General features: G+C 41.2%; 1 protein-coding gene across 10 annotated transcripts in view; it reads left to right on the forward strand.

Moving 5' to 3' along the window:
- CATSPERE (catsper channel auxiliary subunit epsilon) overlaps window positions 1–21,277 on the forward strand; it is a 170,328-nt gene that overhangs the window by 141,079 nt on the left and 7,972 nt on the right. For 9 of the 10 annotated variants that reach the window (XM_055233566.1, XM_055233562.1, XM_055233560.2 and 6 more), the window contains one exon: window positions 6,461–6,618. In XM_055233566.1, the coding sequence (XP_055089541.1) occupies window positions 6,461–6,618 (158 nt within the window). Of the gene's footprint in view, window positions 1–5,214; window positions 5,445–6,460; window positions 6,619–21,277 lie in introns of those variants that run through there. The other variant, XM_063613480.1, reaches the window with a different exon arrangement.

Consider the following 21,277-nt stretch of genomic DNA (forward strand, 5'->3'; position numbering starts at 1 on the left):
CACCGCGCCTAGCCTCCCTCCCCTATTTTATTTAATATCATTAGCATTTATAACTATGATACATTACATAGCCTACTTTCAAAATCTTATTTATTTTCTAGCTCCCTTACTAGAATGTAAGCTCCATGAGGGAAATTTTGTTTTGTTCACTGCATCTAATGCATTGTAAGTGCTCATTAAATATTTGTGGACCAAATTAATTAATTATAGATCATATACCTATTATAAAGAGTACTTTTCTACTATTTAAAAATCATAAGGGGGCCAGACATGGTGGCTCACACCTGTAATCCTAACACTTTCTGAGGCCGAGGCGGGTGGATCACTTGAGCCCAGGAGTTCAAGACCAGCCTGGGCAACATGGCAAGACCTCATCTCTACAAAAATTTAAAAAAAAAAAAAATTAGCTGGGCCTGGTGGTGCATGCCTGTAGTCCTAGCTACTCAGGAAGCTGAGGTGGTAGGATCACTTGAGCCCCGGTGGCTGAGGTTGCAATGAGCCATGATCAGGCCTCTGCATTCCAGCCAGGGTGACACAGTGAGACCTTGTCTCAAAAAAGAAAAAAAAATCAAATTAAAAATAAAAATCATAAGGAATTAAACTGGTAATTCAATCAGTTAAAACAAAACTTACCCCCCTGATTTTTCACTGAAGGACATCCAAGGTTCTGGAGTTAGGGATAGGTATAAATGATAGGTGAGGATGATATCCCCAAATCTAACAAAAGGCACTTAAATATTCTAGGATTCTACCGAAATAACATACTCCAAAGAAGCAGTGAGCTCACTGGGTAGTTAACAATCATGAAGCTTGCCTCAATCGGTATGATATGGTACAATGGTTCTCAAACTTTAGCATACATCAGAATCGCCAAAAGACCTTGTTGAAATAGATGGCTGGGTCCCACTCCCAGAGTTTCTAATTCAGCAGGTCTTGGGTGGGGCCCAAAAATTTGCACCTCGATGATACTGATATGCTGATCTGGGGACTGCATTTAAGAATAAATAGTAGCGTATAGTCTAGAAAGACTCCAGAGTGCCCACGTCAGGCCTGCATGTTCCATTCTACTGCATGAGAAACTTAAAGCTCACCACTGAAAGGGTGAATTCAATCTGAAGTCTGAATATAATAGAAAGCAGGTACCTGCAAAGACTAGTTATGTCCTCATGAATAAGCCTACTCTTACTGAAGGGTGTCATTATTACATTGTATCTTAACTCAACATGGCAATCAGGGCTGCTTTCTTCCTGAAACATACACCTGAAACGAAATAGAAAGGCTTCCAGTTCTTGGAGCTACACTGATTGCTACATAGTCCTTCTGATTCTAGAAGGATGAACGACACCTACATTTAAAAAAAATCAGGGAAGTAGCTCTGGGGACTGTAAATTCTTAGGGAAAACACTGAAGGGCTCATCAGCAAAAGTGGCATTTTCACAGGTTCTCCTGGTCGGGTTGGAGGTTGAGAAGGAAAGGTAGACTATGGGTGCACTCATGCTTGTCTACATCCACACGACACAGAATCAGATTTGAGCTTCTCCATGAGGCTGAAAACACTAGACTGGGAAGTCCTTGGCGAAAAATTGAGTATAATGCATGAGGCTAGGGGAGATTTTTTTTTTTCTTTTTTTTGAGATGGAGTTTCACTCTTGTAGCCCAGGCTGCAGTGCAGGGGTGCAATCTCAGCTCACTGCAACCTCTGCCTCCTGGGTTCAAGCAATTCTCCTGCCTCAGCCTCCCAAGTAGCTGGGATTACAGGTGGGCCACCACGCCCGGCCAGGAGATTTGTTTTCTAAGAGACTGGGTGATTTGATCAAGTGGGCTTTCGCGTGACAAAAGAAGGGGGAAAAACAATCATGGTGGGGGAAGGGGGAGTTTTAATAACGTAACAGGAAATATCAGGCAGTGATATCTTTCTGACAGTGACATAGAAAAAGGAGCAAGAGTCAGCAGGCATCATCATTCACATTAGGAAATAACAAAATAGGAAACAATATAAATATTCCTGCATGTCTATATACAAAAATATATAATGATACAAGGCTACTAGGTCTTTACTAGCAATGTTTTGTTGTATGATATATGCACAGCTTCCGAACATATTTAGAATATACCACATACTTTTCCAATTAAGTTCATGGACCCATGTATTAAGTAACTTGGTAGGACAAGTTTCACAGTTTATTTTTGACCTGGAAGAACCCTTCACCAAAAAATATAAGACATTTTGTATTTTCAAGTGGGGATACATCAAAAAAATGAGTCTTTTACTTATTTTTCATTAATGCAACATATTGTTTTATAAAAGTGCTACAGACCACAATGGCAGAAAGGTAGACAAAGGCAAGAAATGCTAGAAGAAACAGATTTTTTGAAAAACAACGTCAGAGTTTATCGAGACATATAGTAATATTTTTAAATTAAATATAATCAAGAGTTTTAGGGATGCCACTTATGATTAAAATGTAATTATAGAATAATTCACCTACATAAAATAAAATGACCTGCTAAGAAGGGAAATAGAGGAATTTTCAGTGAGAAGGCAATATTCAGCCTTTATCCCTCCCCTTACAGTAACTAGTCCTGATCTGTGTCCATTGAGGCTTCTGTTCCTAAGTTCCTACTCCTGAACCTGGCCTTTTATCAAACTAAGGATGCAGTAGCCTGTATACAAGAATCCTTCAAAAATCCTTCCCTGGATGATTAGTCAGTTCTGGTAGTATGTTTTGAATTTCTGTCCCTTCCAAAACTCATGTTAAAATTCCAACTCCAGTACGGCAGCATTGAGAGGGGGAGCCTTTAAGAGGTGATTGGATCATGAAGGCAGAGCCCCCATATGTGGACTAATCCATTCATAGATTAATGAATTAACGGGATAATGGATTCGTGGGTTTCATGGGAGTGGGACCGGCAGCTTTATCACAACAGGAAGACAGACCTGAGCTATCGTGCTCTGCCCCCTTGCCATGTGATGTCCTGTGACACTTTGGGACTCTGCAGAGTCCCCACCAGGAAGATGGCCCTCACCAGATGCAACCCTTCGACCTTGGACTTCTCAGCCTCCTTGGAAAGGAATGAATTCCTTTTCCTTATAAATTACTCCATTTCAGGTGTTCTGTTATAAGCAACAGAAAACAAACTAACACACAGGGAAGGCCTCCTCAGCTCAGCACAGGTTGCTCAAGCTGTGTTCCTAGAGCTTCTGCAGCTGGCACCACCCTGCACGTGAGTCAAGCTGTTGAGTCTCTTCCTTGCAGTTTCCTTCCCGGAAAGACTGCCATGGACAGGGCAGGTATGACAACATGGGCACACAACACATTTAGATTCTTGACAGTGACTCTAACTGAAGCCAGAGGATCTATGTATGACAAGCCTGTTTTCTCCAAAAGTTCCTCGACAGTACAGGTCCCTACAACTCTATACACAACAAAACCCTGTCCATCTGGGGATCTCCTGCTTTGCTTTTTATACAAATATCTTCCAAAGTTTTCCCAGAGGTCTGTCAAAGTCGAGCGGGAACACATGTGTTCTCTGTCCCTGGTTACTATTCACTTCCTCTGCTCTTTCACGTCACAGCATCATTAACGTGAGGAGGGAACCCACAGCCAAGGCAACCAGCCAGGGGCGCACACACAGCTCAGTATCAAGTGGGCCTTCTGCTCCATTTAGTCAGACTGGGTTTTTGGAAAGCTCCACTCATACCTGTGGCTACCAGAATACAAATGTTAAGCAACCTTCTCCTCCTAATCTTTTTTCTTATTTTTAAAATTAATTTTTTTATTTTCGTTTTTACCATGTAATATATGCATGTAAAACTCCTCATCATCTTGATGGCCTACACATATGACTCTGAATTCAGTTATGTAACATGTTACATTTTTATCTGGAATGCATTTTAACCTAAAATTTTATTACTCCAAACAATTGTCCTTCAACCTGGCTGGGGCACTGGCACTCTGATGAACGACCTCTAAACATTCCTCTCATTGTTGCAGCCCTCATTGTTAATTCATATTCCTGGGAGATTGGTAGAGCTGCCCTGCCACCACCCCAACCATGTCCTGGGGTTGGGAGCAAAAGAATCTGTGCCTGTGAGCTTGGGGATTTGGAATTACCCCCACTCTGATGATATCCAAGAGGAATCAGCATTCTATTAAAAATGACAATGGACTCTGGGCAGACCAAATTAAAAAACAAAAGACAAATATCCACAAACATTGCTCTCAGGAACAGGTGCTACTGGAATTCTTTAATTAAAGTTATACTGTTAAATTAGCTGCAGACCTTGATGACTATTTCATCTCCTAGAATAAATGAAGAATACAGTCATACATCACTTAACAATGGGAATATGTTCTGAGAAATGCTTTGTTAGGCAATTTTGTCATTATGCAAACATCCTAGAGTGCACTTACACAAACGTAGGCAGTGTAGCCTACTAGATAACTAGGCGATATGATAGAGCCTATTGCTCCCAGGTCACAAACACGCACAGCATGTTACTATACTGAATAACGTAAGGAAATGGTAAGTATTTGTGCAATAGGAATTTTTCAGCTCCACTGTAATCTTATGGGACCACTATTGTATATGTGTTCTGTCAGTGACCAAAACATTGCTATGCAGTACATGACTGTAATTGGTTATTGGAATGGAAGTAATAGTATGTAGGATATGTCTGTATCCTCACATTTCATGATATCCAGGTAAGTAACGGCAGGCATAATCAGAACTGTACCACGCATCTGAATAAAACAGTTTTCAAGAATTTCAGGCCAAGTATTGTGGCTCATACCTGTAATCCCAGCACTTTGGGAGGCTGAGGTGGGAGGATTGCTTAAGTCCAGAAGTTTAAGAGAAATCTGGGCAACATAGTGAGACTCCCATCTCCTAAAAAAAAAAAAAAAAGTAGAAAATTAGCCAGGCATGGTGGCACATGCCTAAAGTCCCAGCTTCTAGGGAGGCTGAGGCAGGAAGATTGCTTGAGCCTGGGAGACCGAAGCTTCAGTGAGCTGTGATCATGCCACTGAACTCCAGCCGGGGTGCCAGAGCGAGACTCCATCCCTAAAGACAAAACAAAACAAAACACACATTAATTCAACAAATGTATCTTGACTACTGTGTGCCAGACTGAGGATACAGCAGTAAGCAATAAGCTTCCCTCTAGAGCTTATCGTTATTGCCATCTAATCATGATAACATTTTTGTCCATAGAGTTGCCATGAGGAAGTCTCTTTGAGACTGTGCAAGAGCTGATTGACTGCAAAGCTCTATTGACTGGGAAGTTGTTCATGAAGGAGGAATATTTCAAAATACGTAGAAAAAAGGAAAATACCATTGTCTGAGTACATTTTGTGCTGCTATAACAGAATGCCAGAGGCTGGGTAATCTATAATAAATAGAAACTTATTGGTTCATGATTCTGGAGGGTGGGAAGTCCAAGATCAAGGAGGTGGCATCTGGTGAGGACCTTCCTGCTGCATCACCAGAAGGCAGAAGGCAAAAGGAGAGAGAGGGTGAGGGCAAGTGAGAGGGCAGGCAAAGGGGGCTGAACTCATGTTTTATAAGGAACCCACTCCATGATAATGGCATTATCTCATTGATGAAGGTAGTGCCCCTGTGATCCAAACCCCTGGTGGGACCAATTAGACCTCACTTCCCATCTCAACTTTTGGGATCAAGTTTCCAACACATGAACTTTGAGGGATGCATTCAAACCATAGTAACCTTGAAGGATGTTGATAGACAAAAGCTCAGACACATCCAAAGTAATTGCCTTACAGGGCTTCCTGTTTCCTTCAAATGAGAAGCTTTCAGAGAACAAGAATGGTAGAGGAAGAGTCCTTTAAGTAGGGTGTGAAAACATACAGGATCTAAAAAGACCCAGAACCAATGCCATGTAATAGTAGGATCAGGTATCTGCAAGTTTTAATAATCATTTTCTTTCATTGTATTTGTTTTAACAGAGTAACTTTTAAAAATACAGGCTTGTTTCATCTGTGTTTTTAAAAAGGCAGGCAGGAGAGAGTTTGTATCTTGAGACCCACAGAAAGACATGGTAATGGCAATGGAGCTAAATGAAGATCCTAGGGGAAGATAAAAACCCAAGGATGTACCACCTTGACTGTTGTGTCTGTACCTTATGGTCAAAACTGTTTCTGTCCCCAATTAAGCATCTTTGGAACATTTTGTATTTTGTTGATTTAGGAAAATAATATGCTTACATATTCTCAATACTCTAATTGTTTATAAATACAACATTTGCTTTCACTAAGGTTCACTTTTTATCAAATTTTAACCCAGTATCGCTCTTAAAGTGCTATATAGAGCACTGCAGTGGTAAAATAGAAGGGAATAGCCATTACATCTCTAAATAATTTTTCAAGATAAATGAGACTATAATTTTGCTTATCAAAGTCATAAAATGACCTTAAAATTTTTGTCTTTGTTTCTTGTTCAGAACTATAAACCCTGTTTTTCTTATGCTATTGGAAAACCAGGAGACTTAAATCAACCATACGAGATTATCAACAGTTCTAATGGTAACCACATATTTTGGCCCATGGGCCATTCTGGAATGTATGTATTTCGTGTGAAGATCCTGGATCCAAACTATAGGTGAATATATATGTTACTGTAATAGTGTTAGCATTAGTTCTTCAAAATGAAATCTTTATTTTTTTAATTTGATGCATCCTATACATTCAATCATTGTTATTCTTGTTATTTACATATTTGCTTTTTCATTTTGTAGCAATCACATGAAACATTCTATGTGGGTAGAAGATTTTATTTTAAGTGTTAATTAAATTAATCAATTTACAGTTACATTCTGAGGACTTTCCTGGGTTCAGTTGCCATAAAAGATCCAAATATAAGCACAGTCTCATCCTTCAAGGTATTCACAATTAAGCTGCCTAGAGAAGGAGGAGTTGGGGGGAGAGGTGCACATAAAAGCCAAGAAAAGTTAAATCAGAGCAAAATACAGGAGATATTTCTTAAATATAATTATTTGCATTATTGACAGGCACAACAGTAAGTCACAGATGGGAAAGATTAATGCTATTTTGAGCAGTAAAAGAAAACTTTCTGGAAAACACAGAACATCAGTAGAATTTACATTGCCAGAAGACAGGGACAGACACTTCCAGTGAAAGAAATCACACTGGTAATGGGATGGAGCTAAATGTTAGCAAAAGGTTAGCATGTTGTCTGCGGCTTGTGGAGTTGCAAAGGAAGGCAGAAAGTGCCCTGAATGGGGAAGGCAGAAAACAAAGGAGGGAGACAGACTTACAGCACTTCATAATGTTTAAGTAAATTTCAGCCCATGTCCTAGAGACCTTCATTAGTGTCTTCACTAGGAAAGCAGTGTGATGAAAGCATAGTTCTAGGGAAATTGACCTGAAAATAGCAGAATGGTACAGAAGAAAAATAGGTCAGGCACAGTGGCTCACATCTGTAATATCAGCACTTTGAGAGGCCGAGGCGGGAGGATCACCTGAGGTTGGGAGTTCGAGACCAGCTTGACCAACATGGAGAAACTCTATCTCTACTAAAATACAAAATTAGTTGGGCGTGGTGGCGGCATGCCTGCAATCCCAGCTACTCGGAAGGCTGAGGCAGGAGAATCGCTTGAGCCCGGGAGCCAGAGGTTGCAGTGAGCTGAGATTGCGCCATTGCACTCCAGGCTGGGCAACAAGAGCGAAACTCCCTCTCAAAAAAATAAAATAAAAATAAACTCTACATGGATAATGGAGAAGAGTGACGTTAACAAGGAAAGAGGTCAAAGGAAGGCCTAGTGGCAGTAAGAATGGAAAGAAGGGAAAAAAGAGTCGAATGACGAGAGATTATATCAATCTAACATGGCAAGTGAAGAAGGAATCGATATAGTTTCATGTTTTCTAGACCAGGTGATTAAAATAATGGTATTTCCTTTGACCTCAATAGGTAATGGGGTGGTTTTTCTTTGGGTGAGGTATTGAGATAAGAGTTCTGACTTTGAATTTGAGGGGACACTAAGACATCTAAGTGAAGATGTCCTATAAACAGTTAAGAACTCTAATCTGGGCCTGGAGTGGAAAGGAAGAGCTGATGATAAAAAGTTAACTGTACGGATGTGGGTACCTTCTATGGGGATTCCAGGAGCATACATAAGTTCGCTGACTGATTATAAATAGAGAATGGAAGGGCTTTGGGGGACACCCACTATTAAGGAATTCGGGGTGATGAGGAAGGGACAGAGCAGTGAGTTCTTCAAATCAAAGAAAAATGAAGACAAAAATAGAAAGTTAATTTTTAAAGACGCAGTAAAACAGGATATTTAAAGGTGACTGTCACTAACAGAGAGGTCCCAAACATGTTCTAAAATCATGATTATCAATGCAGGATTTGAAAAGAGGGTGTTTCAAAACTGGTTTTTTTCCACGATTAGCCTCTAAGCTATTCAAAGGCAGCTTTGAAAGAAGGCTGGGAGTTCATAAGAAAGGCTAATGGAGAGGATTTCTTCCAAGAGACTTTTCCGAATGCCACGGGGACAGGAATGCTTCCCCACAAGTAAGAGGGGGCTTCAGAAAACCACTCAGGGAAACTAACAGGGGCCTCCTGGTTTGGGGATGGGGGAACAAGTATTATGCCTAATTCTCATCTAGAAAGTTTGAAGGTAAGAGGATGCCTACAGGTGCACTGACAATAGGACACATTAAATGGGACTAAAAAAACGGTATTTTATAGTGATATGAGGTATAATCCATAAGGAAGATAAAATATTCATGAATTTTATGCACCCAACAAAAAGCCAAATACATGAGACTAAAACTATTAGAAACAGGGTAAGAATATGACAAAAACACAATTTTATTAGGAGGCTTTAATATATCTTTCTCAGAATCTGATAGATCAAGTAGTCATAAAATAGATAAGCAAGTGGAGAATGTGAATAAAATTATTAATTAACCTAAGTCGAGAGATAAGTAAAGTGGAGTCTTGGCTTATCTAGGAATTAGGACCTAAAGTCAGTTTGTAAGGATAATATTGTATGTGGCCGAAATTCCTTTTGATTTCTCATAAAAGGTGTCATGCTAGAAACTGAAATAGCATCTCTCATTGAGTCCAGTAGAGCCAGTAGTTCCACCAACATTTCAACAGATCGCTGTTGCTTTCGTTTTGTCGCAGTTGACATACTTGATCCACATTTTAAGCCATGTGGTAGCAAAAATGGGTGCTATTTCTCTTTTAACACTACAATCATATTTGTTGTGTAAGATGTTCACATGTGAAAGGCTCAGCAGAACTAAGACCGACTACGAAAAGGGAAGATTCCAGTTTCCCATCTCTCATTCACTTCAGAATAGAAGCACACTGAGTGGTAGTGGGGAGAATCTGCCGTATCTTACAATACCTACAGAGCACACACATTCTCTTCAGTGCCTAGGGAAACACTGTAAGTTACAATAATCTTATGGTGAACCAAAAATAAAATTTTAACAAGTGAAAGAACATCATTTTATAGGCTACAATGCAGGCGAGAAACTAAAAAATATAAATAGAATTCTATTTCTTGCAATATGACAGATTTAGTGTTCAGGGGAAACCTTTCCTGTACAGTACATTTAACACGCATACACCTTTTAAATGCATGGCCACATTGATGGGAAACTAAGGGAATTATTTGTAGGCCAGAAATTCCAAAAAAGTGCAAATGCATTACATCCTATTGGAGTTCTCTAAAGACACTCTATCCCCCCAGGGTTATCTGTATATCCCTGGTGACCTGGATCACAAGGCAACATGTGGGAGAAAGGAGGACAAGTGTAAAGCCCTAGCAGAGATAGAGATTACATCAGAGAACCCAAGGCTTTGAAGGGCAAAATCCTTAGGGAAGATGGCAAGGATGCGCGCCTGAATCCATGTTGGCTCCAGGTTAAAATATATATATATATATTTCCTAACAGTTTTAACTACAAATCTATACTCAATAGATTTGAGGCTGGATTTCATATTAGTTGACTGTCCAAAAAGAAGAATAATCCGGCCAAAAATTTAAAACGGCCCCAGCTTATGAGTGCCTCCAATATGCTCAGCAGAAGCAAATGTATATCCCCTCTGGAGGATTGTGCTTTAAGCTCAAGCCTCAGAAAATTCCCAAAGGAAAAGCGCCAACCAACAAAACATAAGAAAAGAAGAAACCATGAACAAGGGTCAACAGAAGCAACAATCCACAAAACCAACCTACAAAGGCTTCCAATATTGGGTTTATTAGATACAGAATACAAAATATCTTAGCTTAAATGCTGAAATGTATTTATAAGAGAGCTCTGAAAGTGTGATGAAAGAACAAGAAACTATCCAAACTGTCCAGAAGACCTGGAAAGAAACAGAGAAAATTTCTAAAAACGAAAAATATAATCAGCTTAACTAAAAACTCAATACAGATTAAACAAGAGACTACATTCACGAAAAGAAAACTAGTCAACTGAAAGAACAAATGTCCACTACAGTCCACCTCATCATTTACTTCTCCAAAAAGTTCAACTTCCAAATACCTCCACCTACCACAGTGTCATTAACCATAAATAATCACAAATGTACTTATTAGCCCCCAAAAGAGAACAAACTGAAGTCTCACAGTTTATCGCATCTATCTCCAAGTCCAAAGTCTGAATGATACCCAGGCCTCCTCTAATTTTGTCACGATCCTGCCTTCCTATTCTGTACCCTGTGGCCTTTATGGTGGCAGAGTTTGCCACTACCAACACACCTTACATAAAAGAGGAGGGGAAATGGGAGAAAGAAAGATCAGTTCAAACAGATGACAGCTAGGTAGAAAATAAGTACCGATAGTATATTCCTAGTATCTATATGTGGTCATAAGCTATAGTTAGTATTTTTTGTTTTCTCCATTTTCTAACCTATATTCACTGTGTCTTTAGCCAGCATTTCAGGTTTATTTCCTATCAGAATAACCTTTTCTTTTTTTTTTTTTTTTTTTTTTTTTTTTTTTGAGACAGGGTTTCACTCTGTCACCCAGGCTGGAGTGCAGTGGCGCAATCTCAGCTCACTGCAACCTCCGCCTCCTGGGTTCAAGAGATTCTCCTGCCTCAGCCTCCCGTGTAGCTGGGATTACAGACATGTGCCACCACGCCTGGCTAATTTTTGTGTTTCTAGTAGAGACAGGGTTTCGCCATGTTGGCCAGGCTGTCAATTTTCATTCCTAAGGAATCTGAGCTCTTAGCAATCTGTACATTCCCGGGGCCATAAGTGAAATCATGAAATTCCACTCCCAGTTCCATCACTTTGGTTCTTAGATTCCCGTATTCTGGCTGTGGGAGAAACACCTCCAAATCTTACTCACCGACAAGAGTATTTACTTCATCCAAAGAGAATTCCCCAACCTCACAGATAACCTTTCCTGCTAGCTTTACAGCTTTATAATATAATCACCCACACCAGAGCACTTCTGCAAGTAAAATAAAGCTTTATTAACATTTACACCCAAGCAGCAGGTATATACCGAAAGTGTCCTAGGTAGCCTGTAATTATGTTTACCCTCATAGTAAATAGCAGCCTTAAAAGTCCATGCTACTATTCTATGAGGCCAGTGAATTACATGTATATCAGTCGTTTGTCTTGTTTTTTTTTTTATTTTTATTTTTTTTGAGACTGAGTCTTGCTCTGTCGCCTGGGCTGAAGTGCAGTGCAGTGGCGTGATTTCAGTTCACTGCAACCTCCACCTCCCAGGTTCAAGCAGTTCTCATGCCTCAGCCTCCCGAGTAGCTGAGACTACAGGCACCCACCACCACACCTGGCTAATTTTTGTATTTTTAGTATAGATGGGGTTTCGCCATGTTGGCCAGGCTGGTCTCGAACTCCTGACCTCAGGTGATCTGCCCACCATGGCCTCCCAAAGTGCTAGGATTACAGGTGTGAGCCACCACCTCATTACCTTCTTTTGCTGTAAAATGAGTTCCTTGGCTAGAAGCAATCTTGTGGGGATAACATGAAAATACATATGACACTCGTTATATCCATGTGTGGTGTTGCAGGCAGAGGCTTTGTAGAAAAGGCAAATTCAAATCCCAAACATGTCACAGCAAGAATAAATCTCTGTCCCCTCCATGACATGATCAACCTGTCACCAGATGGCTGTCTGATGCCTCTGGATTCATATACACAGAGAAGGCTTTGGTTGGTTGCTGCCACTGCCAAATACAGGCACACCCCAGAGATACTGTAGGTTTAGTTCCAGACCCTGCAATAAAGCGAGTCATGTGAATGGTTTCCCAGTGCTTACAAAACTTATGTTTACACTATACTGTAGCCTATTAAGTGGGCAACAGCATTGCACATTGTCTAAAAAATATATAACTAGCTTAATTTTAAAAATGTTGCTAAAAAATGCCAACAATCATCTGCGCTTTTAGCAAGTCACCATCTTCTTGTTGATGGAGGGTCTTGCCTCACTGTTGATAGATGCTGACTAATTGGGGTGGTGGTTGCTTATGGCTGGGGCAGCTGTGGCAATGTCTTTTTTTTTTTTTTTGAGACGGAGTCTCACTCTGTTCCCAGGCTGGAGTGCAGTGGCGCAATCTCTGCTCACTGCAAGCTCTGCCTCCCGGGTTCACACCATTCTTCTGCCTCAGCCTCCCAAGTAGCTGGAATTACAGGCGTCCGCCACCAAGCCCAGCTAATTTTTTTTTTTTTTTTTTTTTTTTTTTGTATTTTTAGTAGAGACGGGGTTTCACTGTGTTAGCCAGGATGGTCTCGATCTCCTGACCTCATGATCCACTTGCCTCAGCCTCCCAAAGTACTGGGATTACAGGCATGAGCCACCGTGCCTGGCCGGCAGTTTCTTAAACTAAGACAACAGTGAAGATTGCTGAAACTATTCCTTTCATGAAAGATTTCAATGTAGCATGCGATGCTGTTTGGCAGCATTTTACCCACAGTGGAACTTTCAAAACTGGAGTCAATCCTCTCAAAGCTTACCACTGCTTTATCAACTACGTTTATGTAATATGATAAACACTTTGTTATTTCAACAGTATTTACAGCAACTTCACCACGATTAGATCTCAACTCAAGAAAGGAACGCTGGGCGCGGTGGCTCATGCCTGTAATCCTAGCACTTTGGGAGGCACACGTGGGTGGATCACTTGCGGTCAGGAGTTCGAGACCAGCCTGGCCAACATGGAGAAACCCCGTCTCTGCTAAAAATACAAAAAATTAGCCGGGCGTGATGGTGGGCGCCTGTAGTCCCAGCTACTTGGGAGGCTGAGGCAGGAGAATTGCTTGAACCTGGGAGGCAGAGGTTGCAGTGAGCTGAGATCGCACCACTGCACTCCAGCCTGGGCGACAGAGCGAGAGTCCATCAAAGAAAAAAAAAAAGAAACCACTTTCTTTGCTGATTTATGAGAAGCAGAGTGCTATCATCCATTCAAGTTTTATCATGACATTGCGGCAATTCAGTTCCATCTTCAGGCTCCACTTCTAATTCTACTTCTCTTGCTATTTCTGCCACATCTGCAGTAATTTCCTCCACTGAAGTCTTGAATCCCTCAAAGCCATTCATGAGGGTTAGAATCAACTTCTTCCAAACTCCTGCTAATGTTGATATTTTTACCTTCTCCCATGATCATGAATGTTCTCAGTGGCATCTAGAATGGTGAATTCTTTCCAGGTTTTCAATTTATTTTGTCCAGATACATCAGAGGATTTACTATCCATGGCAGCTATAGCCTTGTGAGATGTAATTCTTAAATAGTAAGACTTGGAAATCAAACTTACTCATTGATCATAGGCTGCAGAATGAATATTGTGTTAGTAGGCATGATAGGCATGAAAACAACATGGATCTCCTTGAACACCTCCATCTGAGTTCTTGGGTGACCAGGTGCATTGTCAATGAGTAGTAATATTTTGTTTTTTGGGGGATTTATTTATTTTTTTACTTTTTTAATTTTTATTATTTTATATATATATATATATATATATATTTTGAGATGGAGTCTCACCGTGTCTCCCGGCTGGAGTGCAGTGGCGCGATCTCGGCTCACTGCAACCTCCACCTCCAGGGTTCAAGCGATTCTCCTGCCCCAACCTCCCAAGTAGCTGGGACTACAGGCATGTTCCACCACGCCCGGCTAATTTTTGTATTTTTAGTAGAGACGGGGTTTCACCATGTTAGCCAGGATGGTCTCGATCTCTTGACCTCGTGATCCGCCCACCTTGGCCTTCCAAAGTGCTAGGATTACAGGCATGAGCCACTGCGCCTGGCCTATTTTTATTCTTTTATTTATTTATTTATTTTACTTTTTAAAATAAGAGAGAGGGTCTGGTTCTGTTGCCTAATCTGGTTTCAAACTCCTGGGCTCAAGCAATCCTCTTGCCTCGGCCTCCCAAAGTGCTGGGATTACAGGTGTGAGCCACCATGCCCGCCTAAGTAATAATATTTTGAAAAGAATCTTTTTTTTTTTTTTTTTCTGAAAAGTAGGTCTCAACAGTGGGCTTAAAATAGTGAGTAAAGCATTCTGTAGACAGATATGCTGTCATCCAAGCTTTGTTATTCCACTTATAAAGCACAGGCAGAGTAGACTTACCATAATTCTGAAGGGCCTTAGAATTTTTGGAATGGTAAATGATTGCTGGCTTTAACTTAAAATCATCAGCTAGGCCGGGCGCAGTGGCTCACGCTTGTAATCCCAGCACTTTGGGAGGCTGAGGCGGGCGGATCACAAGGTCAGGAGATCGAGACCACGGTGAAACCCCGTCTTTACTAAAAATACAAAAAAAATTAGTCGGGCGTGGTGGTGGGCGCCTGTAGTCCCAGCTACTCAGAGAGGCTGAGGCAGGAGAATGGCGTGAACCCGGGAGGTGGAGCTTGCAGTGAGCCGAGATTGCACCACTACACTCCAGCCTGGGTGACAGAGCAAGACTCCGTCTCAAAAAAAAAAAAAAAAAATCATCAGCTACATTAGCCTCTAACAAGAAAGTCAGCCTATCTTTTGAAGCTTTGAAGCCAGATACTGACTTCTCTTCTCTAGCTATGAAAGTTCTAGGTGAGGCTGGGCCTGGTGACTCACACCTGTAATCCCAGCCCTTTGGGAGGCCAAGGTGGGTGGTCACCTGAGGTCAGGAGTTCGAGACCAGCCTGACCAACATTGTGAAACCCTATCTCTACTAAAAATACAAGACTAGCCAGGTGTGGTGGTGGGCACCTGTAATCCCAGCTACCTGGGAGGCTGAGGCAGGAGACTCGCTTGAATCCAGGAGGTGGAGGTTGCAGTGAGCCAAGATCACACCATTGCACTCCAGTCTGGGCAACAAGAGCAAAATTCCATCTCAAAAAAAAAAACAAAAAAACAAAAAAAGTCCTAGATGGCATCTTCTTCCAACAGAAGGCTGCTTCATCCACACTGAAAATCTGTTGTGTAGTGTAGCCACCTTTATCAATCATCTTAGCTAGATCTTCTGGATCACTGGCTGCAGCTTCTCCATCAGCACTTGCTGCTTCGCCTTGTAATTTTATGTTATGCAGATGACTTCTTTCCTTAAACCTCATAAACCAACCTCTCCTAGCTTCAAACCTTCCTTCTGCAGCTTCTTCACCTCCCTCAGCCTTCCTAGAATTGAAGAGAGCTAGGATCTTGCTCTAAATTAGGCTTTGGTTTAAGGGATGTTGTGGCTGGTTTGATTATCTGTCCAGACCATTCAAACTTTCTCTATATCAGTAATAAGCCTGTTTCAGTTTCTTACCATTCATGTGTTCACTAAAATAGCATGTTTGCATTCACAGTGTGGCTAAGTGTTGGTGCAAGCCTAGCTTTCAGCCTGTCTCATCTTTCAACATGCCTTCCTCACTAAGCTTAATCATTTCTAGCTTTTGATTTAGAGTGAGAGACATGTGCCTCTTCCACTTACTTGAACACGTAGAGGCATTTTTAAGGGTATTAATTGGCCTAATTTCAATATTGCTGTGTCTCAGGAAGTAGGGAGGCTGAGGGGAGAGATGGAGGATGGGGGTCAGTGAGCAGTCAGAGCATACATAACATTAAGTCCACTATCTTATATGGTCACCATTCATGGTGCACCAGGACACTTTCAATAGTAACATCAGAGATCACTGACCACAGATCTTGTAACAGATATAATAATAATGAAAAAGGCTGGCACTTTGGGAGGCCAAAGTGAGAGGATAGCTTGAGGCCAGGAGTTCAAGACCCGCCTGGGCAACATAGTGAGATCCCATCACTACAACAATTTTTTTAAAAATATTATCCGGGCATGGTGGCATGTGTCTGTAGTCCTAGCTACTCAGAAGGCTGAGAGGGAGGATCACTTGAGCCCAGAAAGTCAAGGCTGCAGTGAGCTGTGACTGTGCCACTGCACTCTAGCCTGGATGACAGAGCAAGACCCTATTTAAAAAAAAAAAATTGAAATAATGTGAGAATTACCAAAATGTGACAGACACAAAGCAAGCACATGATGTTTATAAAAATCGAAGGTTTGTGTTAATCCTGTGTTGAGCAAGCCTGTTGGTGCCATTCACAGTATCTGCGAAGCACAATAAAGTGAAACTCAATAAAACAAGGTATACCTACATGCTATTTCTCCTTATCCACAGTTTCGCTTTCCATGATTTCACTTACTTACAATCAACAGTGGTCCAAAAATATGAGATGGAAAATTCCAGAAGTAAACAATTCATAGATTTTAAATTGCATGCCATTCTGAGCAACATGATGAAATGTAGCACTGTCCCACCTCGTCCATCCTGGGACATGAATGATCTCTTTGTCTAGTGTATCAGTGCTATGTGCATAACCTGCCTGATAGTCACTTAATAGCCATCCTGGCTATCAGATCCATTGTAGCGTGAAAGCAATACTGTTGTGTTCCTGTAACCCTTACTTTAGTTTGTAATGGCCACAAAGTGCAAAAGTAGTGATGCTGTCATGTTGTTATAATTGTTCTATTTTATTACTGGTTATTGTTCAGCTCTTACTGTGCCTCATTTACAAATTAAACTTTATCATAGGTTTGTATGTATAGGAAAAACATAGTTATATGTAGGGTCTGGTACTATCCGTGGTTTCAGGCATCTAGTGGGGGTCTTGGAACTATCCTCTGTGGATAAAGGGGGACTAGTGTATGGTATTTTGTAGTGGTGGTATCCAGGTCATCCTTGGTAAGGGAAATCCATGCTTATAAGGCCATCCTAGGCACCACAGCCACATTGTTTATGAGCCCATTGAGCAAGCATTCGAGTAGCTGGGGAAGGAGGCTAACCATATGGTGCTCAGGTGATAAAGTAAGAGCTTCCTCGCTAGTAGAAGTGTTTTGAGAAACATTCACATAAAACCCCAAATTTCAGATATACTAGTCTCATTCTAAGAATTTTATCTATATGCTTTTCCCTAATATTTCTTCTCATCAACTCGTTTTTTCCAAGTCCTGGCCATGTCGCCACATATTTACCCCTGCCCGTGATTATGCCTCAGGCCATCTCTCCTATTAGGAAAAGTGGGAAAATTATCATACTTGAAGATTTTTATGCTCGGAGGCCTTTTCTTCTCCACTGTTCCTCAAGACTACATCTGGATTGAGCTGTAGTGCCACAGCTGTCCACATCTGGATTCAGAGCAATCTGTAAATCTTTCTCATATTTTTTTCTTTATAGTCAGAAACTCCCCACATCTAGGCAAACGGGAGCTGAGTCAGCTATTCTCGTGCTTATTTGTGCATTTTGGCATCCCAAGACCAGTTCTGTACTTACACTTCATGACAGAGTTCATCTGAGCACTTCCAACCTCCTGGTGTTAGAGGTAAGACTAACACTCAGTTATAAGAGGCAACCCAGGTTTTGTGGTTACTTGGTGTTTGGGGGTCAGAAGTTCAATTTCTGCCAATACCTAAGCCATGAGCTGTTTCTCAAGAGAACTGTTACTTGCCCAAGAGTACTTGCATTTGCTTCAAAACTGTAGAGGCATCTGCTGATATTCCCCATCAGAACTTCCACAATCACACAGCTTCCTCATCTGCCACAGACATATCAAGCACCTTTAGATCTGTTAGGTCATGAGAGCCAGATCTCAGCCCTGTTTGCATCATCTGGACCATCTAGATGGGCTCTTCACCCTGGACCTCATTCTGGCTGACTTTCAGGTCCCTCTGCATATTTGGAGAAGCACATCCAAATTACGTGCAGTACATGATGTCTCCAAAATCCAAAGTGTGCCATAAAAAGCCATATCCCTTTCTCGTGGAAGGAAGTATAAAAAGCAGGAACTTGCCTTTTACTCTCAACAGTATATCATGTACCCCACAAATCATGGGATTTGTCTCTTTTACTTTTTTTTTTTTTTGGTAGGGACAAGGTCTTGCTATGTTGCCCAGCCTGGTCTTGAACTCCTTGCCTCAGTCAGTCCTCTCAAAGTCCTGGGATTACAGGTGTGAGCCAGCAGGCTTGGCCTTGTCTCCTTTATCTTTTGTTTTTGAGACAGAGTCTTGGTCTGTGGTCCAGGCTGGAGTACAGTGGTGTGATCTCAGCTCACTGCAACCCCTGCTTCCCAAGCTCAAGCAATTCTTGTGCCTCAGCCTCCTGAGTTGCTGGGATTACAGCCGTGCACCATCATGCCTGGCTAATTTTTGTATTTTTAGTAGAGACGGGATTTTGCCAGGTTGGCCAGGCTGGTCTCAAACTCCTGACCTCAAGCAATTCACCTGCCTCAGCCTCCCAAACTGCTGGGATTACAGGTGTGAGCCACGACGCTTGGCCTTGTCTCCTTTATCTTACTAATGTATCTGCAGTATCTGCTACCTCCTGCCCTCCAGGTCATGTATCATCAATATAGTGGACCAGCATGATGTTCTATGAGATGATGATAAAAACAAACAGCAGATCCTGACAGCAGGATCATAGAGTGGATGTGGTCCTGAAGCAAGAAGGGAGGTGGACTACAGTATTCCCCAGGTGAAAGCAAACGGCCTCTGATCCTTTCTGCTTGTTGAGTTTCTTGCCCAGGGCCACAGAGAATGTAGTGAAACAAGACTTGAGCCTCAGTCATTCTGATAGCAAAGCTCATGTTCTTTGCTCTGCAGATATCAGAGTGTTGACGGATGGTGGTGAAAGCTCCCACATCATATGTACTTTTTGAGTTTTACTGTCTTCTGTACAGTGTAGTATATTTAAGTGTCTGGAATTCAAAGCTCATTCAGATTGGAATAGCAGTTTGTTAAAGGTTTACATGTTAGTGGTGTGGGAAGGAGGGAATAATTTGCTAAATGAATGGCTGCTTATCAGATGCTGGGGGTGGTATGGATTTGCTTCTTTGATGAGACTACATTGCGTGGGGGAAATAGCAACTATTGATTAATCTCATAATATTCTATCAGTCCCCAAAACTCATCAGTCTTCTGAACAGTTCAACCAAATAACTTAAATTGAGTTATTCTAGGTGTTGCAGGTTCCCTGGAAAGGAAACTTTGAGATGAAGGTTAGCATGCAGGAAGTTTACTGGGAAGCATTCTGGGACCAACACCTTTGGTGTTTCTGTCACTGATGTAGTTCTCAATGCCATGGTGAATGGAGTATCTTATGGGTCCTATCTCAGGGAGAATGAGTGGTTCACATCTGATCAATTCACTCCAGTATTCCCCTTTCTCTAAGTCTTTAGACTTATTCCTATACATTATAATAGAGGATTTCTTGCATCTCAACTTCATTTAATGCATTCATATCAACAATTGAATATGACTTAGAGTTATGCTTACACTTCCTGGTCTAACACTCTCAGAATTCATTTTTTCTATACATATCCTTAGGGTATTGCTTATATAAGTTAGCAAAATTCTGCAGTTATTTTTCTGTGTCACCCTTCCTCTCCTGAGTTTGACTTTCATATTGCTCTCTAGAACTTGGAAAGATCTAAATCTGTCTACAAACAACGTGTTTGTTGAGATGGAGCGTGATAAGAACTGGGTTATGCTTGCAACGTAAACCCCTCAGTAAAAGTAATATAGCTGGGCATGGTGTTGCATGCCTGTAATACCAGCTACTCAGGAGGCTGATGGGAAGGATCATTTGAGCCCAGCACTTCGAGCTCAACATTGCAAGATCCCATCTCTAAAATAAAAAAAAAGGAATACAGAAATCATAGACCTAAGTGTCAAATGCAAAACTATAAAACTCATAAAGATAACTAACATAGGAAAAAACCTAATTAACCTTGCATATGGCTATGACTTTTTGGATAAACACCAATGGTATGATCCCATGAAATAAATCATTGAAAAGTTGGACTTCATTAAAATTAAAAACTTCTGCTCTGTGAAAGACAATGTCAAGAGAATGAGAAGACAAGCCACATGCTGGGAGAAAATATTTACAAAAGATAGATCCAATAAATAATTGTTATCCAGAATATACAAAGAAGGCTTAGAACTCAACAATAAGAAAATAACCAGATTTAAAAATGGGCAAAAGATCTGAACAGACACCTCTCCAGAGAAGATAAATGGATGACAAAAAAGCATATGAAAAAAATGTTCAACATCATATGTCATTAGAAAATGCAAATTAAAACAGTAAGATACCACCACACACTTACTAGAGTGGTCAAAATCCAGAACACTGACAATATCAAATCTGACAAGGATATAGAACATCAGGAACTCTCATTCATTGCTGATAGAAATCCAAATGGTGCGGCCACTTTGGAAGACAGTTGTTTGGCAGTTTCTTACAAAACTAAACATACTCTTACTGTATGACCCAGCAGTGGTACTCACTGGTATTCACCCAAATGAGGCTGAGGTGGGAGGATTGGTTGAGCCTAGGAAACTGAAGGTGCAGTGAGCTGTGATGGTGCCACTGCACTCTAGCCTGGGTGAGAGAGTGAGAACCTGTCTCAAAAGGTTAAAAAACAACAACAACAAAAAGCAAAAATAGTCAAAGAAAATACTGTGGCCAGGTACAGTGGCTCACGCCTGTAATTCCAGCACTTTGGGAGGCCAAAGCAGGCAGATCACAAGGTCAGGAGTTTGAGACCAGCCTGAACAATATAGTGAAACCCCTTCTCTTCTAAAAATACAAAAATTAGCCAGGCATGATGGTGCACACCTGTAATGCCAGCTACTTGGGAGGCTGAGGCAGAAGAATCACTTGAACCTGGGAGGTGGAGGTTGCAGTGAGCTGAGATCGTGCCATTGCACTCTAGCCTGGGAAATAGAGTGAGATTCCAACTCAAAAAAAAAAAAAAAAAGGAAAAAGAAAGAAAAGAAA

The sequence above is a fragment of the Symphalangus syndactylus genome, chromosome 19 (genome assembly GCF_028878055.3).
Source record: "Symphalangus syndactylus isolate Jambi chromosome 19, NHGRI_mSymSyn1-v2.1_pri, whole genome shotgun sequence".
NCBI lineage: Eukaryota > Metazoa > Chordata > Mammalia > Primates > Hylobatidae > Symphalangus > Symphalangus syndactylus.